Below are 11,173 nucleotides of genomic sequence, written 5' to 3' on the forward strand. Positions count from 1 at the left end.
GTATCCCTGCCACAAAGATTCTGATACATGCACCTTCCCCATTCAAAGGACAGTATTCCCACGATATATTTTTTCCCCTAAATATAGACTCATAATACTGAACATGCTGTTTCACATTCTACTACCCTATCTCCCAGAAGGACATGCCTCCCTAGTTGAGAATCACTGATTCACTAATCAAAGGCACAGTAAACTATATAAAATTAAATGATTGATGATTGTTCTAATGTTAAAGTTAGTATTAGACATTCCCTATAGAAAGAGTTCAGTTATTATTATTAGTTATTACTAATATTAAAAGTAATATCAAAATTAGGGAGCTATATCATGGACTAGTGCTTGTAACATTGTTAATGACTAATAGAGATAATTAAAATCAGACTATCTCAGAAATTGCAACATGAACCTAATTTTCATCTTTTCTGACATTCAGATAATTTTTTATGCAAAACTTACGTGGTGTAGACATTTTTGTGAAAATGGGAGTCACAATATCTTCTAACTGTTGTTTCTGTTCAAAAAGCTCGTTAATGGAAGCTTCCAAATGGGTTTCCAGCCACTCATTTTTTGCACGGCACGCAGTGAGGATGGTATTCTAGGGACAGAGTATAAAATTTACTTTCTACTTATTTATTGAAAAACAAAACTCTTTAGAATCTCTAAACCAGCACTGTCCAACAGAAATTTCTGTGATGATGGAAATGATCTGTATCTGCATCTGCACTGTTCAGTACAGTAGCCATTAGCCACATGTGACTAATGAATACTTGAAATGTGGCTAGTGTGACTGAGGAACTAAACTTTAAATTTTATTTAATTTTAATTAATTCAAACTTAAAAAGCCTCATAAGATCAGTGGCTACTCCATTAGACAGTACAGCTCTAATATTAGTGGAGTATGAGTATAATAAACCTTCTCACAATCTAGAGTCATGAAGCCTTGTGCCAGTCTATGCTATTTCCCTAATTCTGTATCTCCACCCTTAATGCTTTATTTTCACTAAGCCCTGTAACAAAGATAAGTGCTTGCCAAGGTTGGAAAAGAAGAGGTGGATAGTGAGCTACATGCAGGTCAACAGACAATGTTGATTCTGAATATTTTATTCCCTCTCAGATGGTTCACAGGAGGAGGAAGAAGTGCTAGAAATGCAAGAAGAGCTCCACCTCACTGAAAATCTCTCCAATTGCATTATAAAACCATCTCAATGCATATGTGCAGTAAATTGCTAATGTCTGATTTAAGATACCAGGACAAATCTGGAAAACTTAAAGCTTCATTTCCTCCTGCCTCCCTAGTCCAGGTTGGTCCTCTTTTGTCTACTGTACCGTGCTTCCTCATCTTCCTCACCACCAACAAGGAGAAAGAGACTGAGAGATTGAAAGACTGAGAAACTGTAAGTGAAAGAGACAGAAAGATAAAAAGCAAAAGAGAAAAGAAGAGTTACATGACTGTCTTTGGGAGTATTATTTCTGACTACTTTGAAACTCATAAAAATTGAAAATAAGAGAGGTTAAACAATTTGCCCAAGGTCCTACTTCTGTTCAAAGCAGAGCTAGGACTACAGTCTCAATTTCTGCCTCCTAAACAAATGTTCTTTCCATTGTGACATGCTGATTTCTAAGCTAGGTGAAGGTCTTCCTTTATGATCATCAATATAATATTTAAGGATTTCTCTATTTGTGGGGATTTCTAACGCTCCACACTAACATCACCAGATATAGCATTCCCAGTTTTAGAAGATGAAGAATAGACTTTCTGCAGTGAAAAAGCATTAATCTATACTCAGTAAAAGGAGGAATATGAAAGAATGATCAAGGTATACAGAATTTTATATAGAATTTTTCTGCATGTATTCCTGGGTTTACCATGAATTGTTACATTCTTTAAGGTAGGGAGGCCTAAGGGCAGTTGAAAGATAATTATTGGCAGAACATAAAAGCTGTGAAGACCTCAGGTACAACTTAGCTTTCTCCTCACCATCTTAAATGCAAAGCACATAACTGAATTTTTCCTTACAGAAAGGGGCCAATACATAAAGAGTTCAAAGAAAGCATCTGTGGAATAGAACAACTGCAGTGAAATAAAAGAAATTCCAGTAATAGGAATACTTCATAAAACTATAATCATAGTAGAGGACTTTACTATACCTCTTTCAGAATTTGATAAAGTAAGCCAAAAAATTATTAAGAATATACAGGATTTGAATATGTAGTCAACAAACTCAAGTTTAAAGAACTTCGTACTTTTTATAAATAGAGTATGGACGGTTTTCAGTTTTCCCATAGAACACTTGTCAGAAAATGATAATTTTCTGGTCACAATCAAAATTTGAGCTTTGTAGGCATATTATCTGATAAAAATTTAATGAAATTAGAAATTACTGACAACAAAATGATCATCTGGAATTAAAAAGCAAACATCTACAGAACTCAAGATCAAAAAGTAAATTAAAATTGAAATTATAAATTAATGACAAAGATTATTTCATGTAAAAAGCTACAGGATACAGTTAAAGCTTTACCCAGAGGAAAATCTGTACCTTTAAATGGCTTTGTTAAGGTATAGAAAATAAATAAATTTGGCAAAAAAATAAATAGACAAAACCAATTTAGGAAGCTAAAAAAAAGGACAAAAAAATAGGCCAAAAGATGTTAAGAGGTAAAAATAATAATAATAATAAGCTGAAATTAATTAAATAGAATAAAGTAATAAAACATTAGGAATGATAAATAAACCAAAAGCTAGTTTTTGAAAAGATAATAGATAGACTATGGGCAAGCCTAAAATAAACAAACAAAAAAAAGCAATAAGTAAGAGAAAGCAGAGAAATACACACATAAGAGAGAGATCAAAAGAATTATAAGAAAATACAATGTGTAACTTTATCGCAAGAAATTAAAAATTATAAAGGAAATTGATAATATAGCAAAATACAAATTACCAACATTAACCCAAGAAGAGGTAGAAACATGAACAGACCCACAAATGTGGAAGAAATTGAAGTGCTTGTTAAAGAACTAACACTTTAAAAAGACCAAGACAGTTTTACATGAAATTCTTATCTTTCAGGGAACAAGTTTTGTTGTTGTTAGTTGCTGTCAAGTCGAGTCCACCTCATGGCGACCCCATCTGTGCAGAGTAGAACTGCTCCATAGGGTTTTCAAGGCTGTGACCTTCCGGAAGAAGATCGCCAGGCCTGTCTTCCAAGGTAACTCTGGGTGGGTTTGAACCGCCAACCTGTTGGCCAGTAGTCGAGCGCTTAACCATCTGCGCCACCCAATCAACTCTGATAGTACTAGCACACAAGAGAAAGGAAAGTAAACCTATTACACTTAAAAGGGAATTTATACATTAAATACTAGGAATCCAAATGGTGTATCAAAAGAATCATACATCTTGATGGAATAGAGTTCATTTCAGGAATGCAGGGATAGTGCAACATTAGAAAATCTAGCTATATAATTATTCTAATAAGATAAAGGAAAAACCCATATAACAACAATAATAGACACCTTAAAAGCTTCAATAAAATGCAGCAGTTATTCCATAGTATAGACTCTTGAGTCAAACTGTCTGAGTTCAAATCCTAATTCTTCCACCTGAGAACTGTGTGACTTTGGGAAAATTCTTTAATCTCTCTGAGCTTCATTTTCTTTATCTGGAAAAATAACAGTATCTACTACATAGGGTTATTATACAGAGTAAATGAATTAATTTATGTATTTACAACAGTACATGGAATGTATTAAGTGCTAAAATAAAATGTTTATGGAGTGTTATGGATTGAATTGTATCCCAAAAAAAATACGCACTGTACCATCTCTGTTGGAAAACAGACATTATTGTGCTTACTTCCCAGAGGAAGAATTGGAGATCCAGAAAGGTGAAATGACTTACTCCAAATCATAAAGCTAATTAGTGTAGGAGCTGAGAGCAAAGCACTGATCTCCTACTTCTAGCCCCATACTTAACTCTTCTAAATGAATTATCAGTATCTTACTTCTAAGACAACCAAAAAGATTTGATAGTTCCTTTCACTTTGGCTTGCTCTGAAAGTCTTCTGTAGAAGGTTTCCAAGGAAAATGATTTACTTACTCCTTAAGAGAGCACTTATCGAGGGTCTACTAGATACAAGGCACTTTGCTAAGCATTTGGGTTTCAGAGATAAGTAAGGGATTTTCTACGTGGGAAGCTCACCATCTCATGGGAGAGACAGACAAGTAGTCTACAAATTACAGTACAGTGGAACAAGCACCATTATAATGACACTGTCAGAGTGCCATGGAACCAGATACCAAAACCAAATCCAGTGCCACAGAGTCAATTCCAACTCCTAGTGACCTTGTAGGACAGAGTACAACATCCCCATAGGGTTTCCAAGGCTGTAATCTTTTTGGAAGCAAAATGCCACATCTATCTCCCACAGAGTGCTTAATCACTGTGACATCAGGGCTCCTAACTCATCTTGGCAGAGGGAGGGAACGGTCTGCAAAGCATGCCCAAGAGGAAGCAATCTTTGAATTTTGTTTTGAAGAAAAAGTAGGCAGAGTGCAAAGAGTGGGAAGAGTCCAAGAGAACAGCATGAGCAAAGCATGGCGGTGAGATAAAGGATGGAGAAGTTCTGTAAGGCTGGGGCTCAGGGTGCATATTAGATGGGAGAGTCTGTAGATGAGGAAAGAAAAGTGGGCAGAGATCATGTCATAAAGGGTTTTGGGAGCCATTCCAAAGAGATTAGGGTTAACTTACAGTACTGTCTTAACTTTCTCAATTTTTAACAATTCCTCAGTCTACTTAAATCATACTTATGACCCTCACTACTCCACTGACACCATCATAGTAAAGGCCATCAGTGACCTCCTTTGTGACCAATCCAATGAAATGTCATCCAACTTTTCTCGGCCTTTCGGCAGCACTGGAAACTACTGACCATAACCTCTTTCCTGTATACCTGCCTTCCTTTGCTTTGTCTTGGCTTTCATCTTAGCTTTTTGGCTGCTCTGTCATGATTTTTCCAGGCTTCTCTGTGGGCTCTTACTCTTCCATCCACTGCTTGATGTCAGTGTTCCTCAGGCTCTATCCTCCACCATGTCTTCATCTCACTCTGCATTTTCTGGGGTATCTCATTCATTCCAGTCATGGGTTGAATATGTCCCCCCAAAAATGTGTGTATCAATTTGGCTGGGCCATGACTCTTGGTATTGTGTGTTGTATGTTGTAAAGCCTGCCTCTATGATGTTAATGAAGGAGGATGGGCAGCTGTTGAGTTAGTGAGGCAGGACTCAATCTACAAGATTGGATTATGTCTTGAGGAAATCTCTTGAGATATAAAAGAGAGAAGCGAGCAGAGAGACAGGTGGACCTCATATACCACCAAGAAAGCAGTGCCAGGAGCAGAGCGCATGCTTTGGAGCTGGGTTCCCTGTATGGAGAAGCTCCTAGTCTGGGGGAAGATTGATGAGAAGGCCAACAGAGAGAGAAAGCACTCCCCTGGAGCTGACACCCTGAATTTGGACTTCTAGCTTACTTTACTGTGAAGAAATAAATTTTTCTTTGCTAAAGTAAAAAAAAAAAAAGCATTGTAAATCCAAACCTCTATGCCTGTAGTTATTATCCCATTTGGGGATGGGCTGTCTTTCTTATGTTAATGAGACAAGATTAGTGTAGGATACGTCTTACATCAATCTCTTTCGAGATATAAAAGAGATTTAACAAGCAAGCGAGAGAAGCAGAGATGGGGGAAGAGAGATGCCAAGCCACGTGAAGATCGCCCAGGAGCAAAAACTCAAAGAGAAAAGGACCTTCCTCCAGAGCCCACAGAGAGAAGAAGCCTTCCCCTAGAGCTGACACCCTGAATTTGGACTTCTAGCCTCCTAAACTGTGAGAAAATAAATTTGATTGTTAAAGCCACCCACTTGTGGTATTTCTGTTACAGCAGCACTAGAGAACTAAGACGTGGAGCTAATGTTATTAGTCATTATTCCTGATTTTCTTTTTTTAAAAAAAAATATAAAACTTTAAAATAGAATAAAAGGAAACTTCTCAAACACTATAAGCAGTGTTTATCAGAAACTAATAGTAAATATCATATTAAATAGAGAAAAACTATAGGTGCTTGGATTAAAAGCAAGACAAAGGGAGGGAGAGAGGACCACCACCTACCTTTAGAGCATTAGTGTAGAAATTAAAGACAAAATAGATCAGAATAAATCACTTAATATATCAGAATAAGCAAAAAGCACAACACAATACCTTGTCTTCCTTAAGGAATTTTCCTGATCCCTTTTCTGTGTCTGTAATGGTTGCACAGACCTTTCCAATATATTTTTTCAGAGTCAGCCTTGCATCTTAAAAAAACAGAACCATAAAATACACAATGGTAAAACAAAAACTAAAAAATATGCTCAATGTAATGTAGCATTATATACCCAGAGCTTTATAAAGACTGTGTGTAGGAGATCTGTTTTGGTTGTTTTCATTGAATTTCAACAAAGATAACACTCCGCTAGCACAGCACTTTGGAGTATCACTGTGTTCCTAGAATTGTGCTAAAATTTTTGAAGAACATAGGAAGTATAAAACATGGTACCTACTCCCAAAGAATCTTATTCTATTAAAATGTCTATTCTGGAGAAAGAACAACAAAAAACATTTCCAACAGACAAACTGTAACTTGATTATCTTTCTTGACCGTTCAAAATAAATTCAAAATTACTTTTCCTCTTTTGAAAAACAGCATTTAGAATAGTGCCATTCATCATAACCCGTTGCGGTCGAGTCAATTCCAACTTATAGAAACCCTACGGGACAGAGTAGAACTGCCCCATAGGGTTTCCAAGGAGCAGCTGGTGGATTCAAACTGCCAACTTTTGGTTAGCAGCTGTAGCTCATAGCACCCATAATAATGTTATCGGAAAATTTTCAAGACTTATTTTAATAAAACTTAACACTTTCCTGAGAGAAACACAAAACTCAAATAAACAGAGAAGTGTACAATATTCCTAGATGGGACAATCGAACATTGTAAATCATGAATTAGTCCCAAATTAATTTAAAGGTTGGTGTATTACTTTCCTATGACTGCTGTAACATATTACCACAGACTTGGTTTCTTAAAACAACATAATTTTATTCTCTTATGCACAATACTTAGCTGATCTGTATAAGAAAGATCAGGAGTGGAATCTACAGACAAACTGAAATACCTAGCTACACTTATTTCACCGAAAATAATTGATTAGAGTTTATTACTTATTTTAAGTTTACAGATTCAGGAAAGATTTTACTCATGCAGGCATGTACAATTCCATAATAGAAGATAAAATACAATGCACATTTCCCAATGTTGAAATTGCTTTATGCATATTCCTAACTTTAATGATCACAAACTGCACAACAGAATGCTCATTTTCATCCCTAAAGAGACTCAAAAACCCTCAGTGTACAACAGTGATTCAGGAAAGACTCCGTTCATTATCCTTACTATGTATGGAAGCAGATATTGTTCAGCAGCTTAATTATGATGAAATTATTGAAGAATTTGTAAGAGCAAAGAATAGAAAGAAATATTCTTAATTATATTAGAGATGAAAGATCTATCTAAAAACAGAATATAGCAATTCGTTGAAATATTTTTTCTGATCATTAAATTTTCTTTTATGACATCTTTTCATTTGTTCATTTATAATTATAGCATTTATTATGAAACCAGCATCAAAACTGAATTATGAGCGGTTTAAAGCAAAATTGTTGAAAGTCAATTTTTCATTGTGCGACATCAACAGAAGTTTACGTTGATCATTGAATCAGCTAAGTTCACAGACTCATTTTCTTTGTTGTAGAATATGTGGCATATTCTTTTTGTAGAAAATGTGGTATATAGTAAAAATCTTAGTATTCTGCATCCACTAAAAATTTTATAATCCAGTTCATCTCATTCCACTAAAACGGCATATGTCACTTATCCGTTCAATCACTAACATTATAGTCACATTTAAAAAGAAGTTACATCATGGATAGCTAAGATACACACACATACATATGTATATATATATAACTCATATATCCCGTTCGAATGCATGAGTAAGCAGAGTAGGAGGCATCATAGATTATCAGTGTCGGGGCCCTCACATGCCTTAATCTGGTCCTGATCCCATCTGCAAAATATGTTCACCCCATCTCAACATCCCCAGAAGTCTAAACCCACTATATCACCAACTCAAGTCTAAAATCTCATCTAAATATCATCAGCTCAAAAGTCCCAAATCTCATCATCTATATCAGATATGGGTGAGACTCTCGGTCTGATCCATCCTGGGGAAATTTTCTTTCTATCTGTGGACCTGCGAACACTAGAAAAACAAGTTATTTGTTCTCAAAATACAATGATGGAACAGGTATAGGGTAACAGTTATAGAAAACGCTGTTTGAAATGGAAGAAAGAAACGAGTCACTGGTCCCAAGCAATTTCAAAATCTAACCAGGCACTCCATTAGGTTTCAAGGAAAAATCCTATATGTCTCAAGACTCTACCCTCTAGGCATGAAGCTCCACTCTCTGAGTCATTCTTCATTTTTAATGAAGGATAGCAAGTGTTTGCAGCCGAATAGTTTTATTAGTCTGCTTTATCTGCCTATAAAAGTTTGAGGGTCCAACAGCCTTTCTTTCATTTAGTCCTTTCTCTGTCCCTTTAAGGTCCTTGGGTGACACAAACAGTTTGCGCTCAACTCCTAACCTAAGGGGCCCTGGTGATACAGTGGTTAAGCACTCGGCTGCTAACAAAAAGGTTGGCAGTTTGACCCCCCCAGCCACTCTGCAGGAGAAATATGTGGCAGTCTGCTTCTGTAAAGATTATAGCCTTGGAAACCCTCTGGGGCAGTTCTACTTTGTCCTATAGGGTCGGTATGAGTCAGAACCGACTCAACGGCAATGGTTTGATTTTTTTTTTTTTTTTTACTAACCTAAAGGTTGGCAGTTGGAAGCCACCCAGTGGCACTGTGGAAGAAAGACCTGGCAATCTGCTTCCGTAAAGATTACAGACAAGAAAATCCTATGGAGCAATTATACTCTGTAACACCTATTAGGTTCACCATGAGTCAGAATCGACTCAATGGCAACAGGTTTGGTTTTTCATTCTGTCCCTTTCAGTTCAAGCTGGTTGTATTTCTGCTGATACAATATTCTCAAAAACCTTGTGTGTCTCCTGTGCATGTTATGGAAATTCACTCCATTAGACAAGAAGCTCCTCCACAGGTCATTCCTGGAAAATTTCATCTTTACTTCTGGCTTCTGCTAAGATGGCTGAGGGGATTCATAAGATACACACCTAAACTCTTCAGCACTAGTAAAAGGTTGTCCAGCCACGTTCTTGGCCATCTCTCCAGAGCACACTTTCCTGACACTGAATCTCCTAATTTCAGCATCTTTTGCAATTTGGATAGGCTGAGGATTTTCCAAATCATCAAGTCCTAGCTCCTTTTTGCTTGATAGTTCTTCCCGCAATTTATCTCTTTCCTCTCACGTTTTACTGTAAACAGCAAGACAAAACCAGACTGTGTCGCTAACGTTTTGCTTGGAAATCTCTTGAGCTAAGTAAGTTCATCGCTTACAAGTTCTGTTTTCCACATAGCTGTAGGACACGATTAAGCTAAGCTTTCTGCCACTAAGTAACAGTTTCTAATATGTTCATTGTTTCCTTCTGAGCCCTCACCAGCAGCACCTTTATTGTTCATATTTCTACTGACATTCTGTTTTTGGCAATTAAGGTATTCTCTAACATGATATAGATTTTCTCCACTATACTCTGCACTTCTTTCTGAGCCCTTGCAAGCCGTGCCTTTAACATCAACATTTCTACCAACAGTCTTTTTAAGGCAATCTAGGCTTCTTTTTTCATCACGTAGCTGAAAATTCTTTCAGCCTCTACCCGTTTTCCAATTCAAAAGCCACTTCTACATTTTAAATTATTTGTTAACAATAGTACCCCATTTCCAACTACCAAAAATGCTATTAGTTTCTTATGGTTACTGTAACAAATTACCACAAACTTGGTGACTTAACAGAAATTAATTCTTTTACAGTCTGGAGGCCAAAAGTCTGAAGTCAGTTTCACCGGGTTAAAATCAAGGTACCGGCAACGATGATTCCTTCTGGAGGGAGGCTCTGAGGAAAGAATCGATTTCCTGGTCTTTTCCAGCTTCTAATGGCCATCTGTATTCATTGGCTTGTGGCTTCCTCCATCTTCAAAGCACATCACTTCGATCTCTGCTTCCATCATCACATCGCCTTCTCCTCTTTTGTGTCAAATCTCTTTCTTCCTCCCTCTTATGAGGACAATTGTGATTACATTTAAGGCCCATTTGGATAGTTCAAGATAATCTCGTCATCACACTATCATTAATTTAATCACATCAGCAAAGTTTGTCTTGCCATATACCATAACATTCACAGGTTCCAGAGATTAGGACATAAACATCTTCAGAGGCCATCACTTATCCTACCACAGTTTGTACATATAGTCTTATGAAACTCCAAACAAGAATTTTTGAGAGACTTGATGAAATCACTCTAAAGCTCAAATTTGTCACCTTTAGCAACTAATTTAATCTCTCTAACCCTCATTTGCCTATTATAAAAGTACCTTCCATAGTCATATTTCAGACTCATATCCGTAATAGGATTAATGCATTTGGATCAGCTAACTGGTTTTTCCGCTTCCAGCTGTTCGCAGCTTCAAATCTATTATCAGGCACAGATTACCCAACAAGCAAGGTAAGCACATGTTTAGGGCATCAATAAAACAGGGGCACCAGTTGTCTAAAGCAAAGACCCACAGATGCCAAGCAGACAGAACACAAGGAAAAGTAAGCATCTCAGTGGAAGGGAACTGGCAGGGCACTAAAGGAAACTGATAACAACTCCTGTGCATGAGAATGTGCCAGCTGTAAATAAAGTTCACACAGAGACATGAGGATGGCCACAAGCAAGGTTATTTAAGCTATGAGGCCTCTACCACTAAGTTCACTGACTCATTTTCTGTGTTGTAGAATATGTGGAATATTCTTTTTGTAGAAAATGTGGTATATAGTAAAAATCTTAGTACCCCACATCTACTAAAAATTTTATAATCCAGTTCATCTCATTCCACTAAAATGGCATACGCTACTTTTGTATTCA

The 11,173-nt window shown here is 36.7% G+C and overlaps 1 protein-coding gene across 1 annotated transcript in view; it reads right to left on the reverse strand.

Annotated features, from left to right (window-relative positions):
* Positions 1-11,173, reverse strand: part of ANKRD45 (ankyrin repeat domain 45) — a 30,116-nt gene that overhangs the window by 2,819 nt on the left and 16,124 nt on the right. The window contains exons 2-3 of the mRNA XM_012554498.2: positions 6,251-6,345; positions 457-595 (exon numbers count right to left, since the gene is read on the reverse strand). Of these exons, the coding sequence (XP_012409952.1) occupies positions 457-595; positions 6,251-6,345 (234 nt within the window). The remainder of the gene's footprint in view (positions 1-456; positions 596-6,250; positions 6,346-11,173) is intronic.

This window comes from Trichechus manatus, unplaced genomic scaffold, assembly GCF_000243295.1.
Source record: "Trichechus manatus latirostris isolate Lorelei unplaced genomic scaffold, TriManLat1.0 scaffold00021, whole genome shotgun sequence".
Classification (NCBI taxonomy): domain Eukaryota; kingdom Metazoa; phylum Chordata; class Mammalia; order Sirenia; family Trichechidae; genus Trichechus; species Trichechus manatus.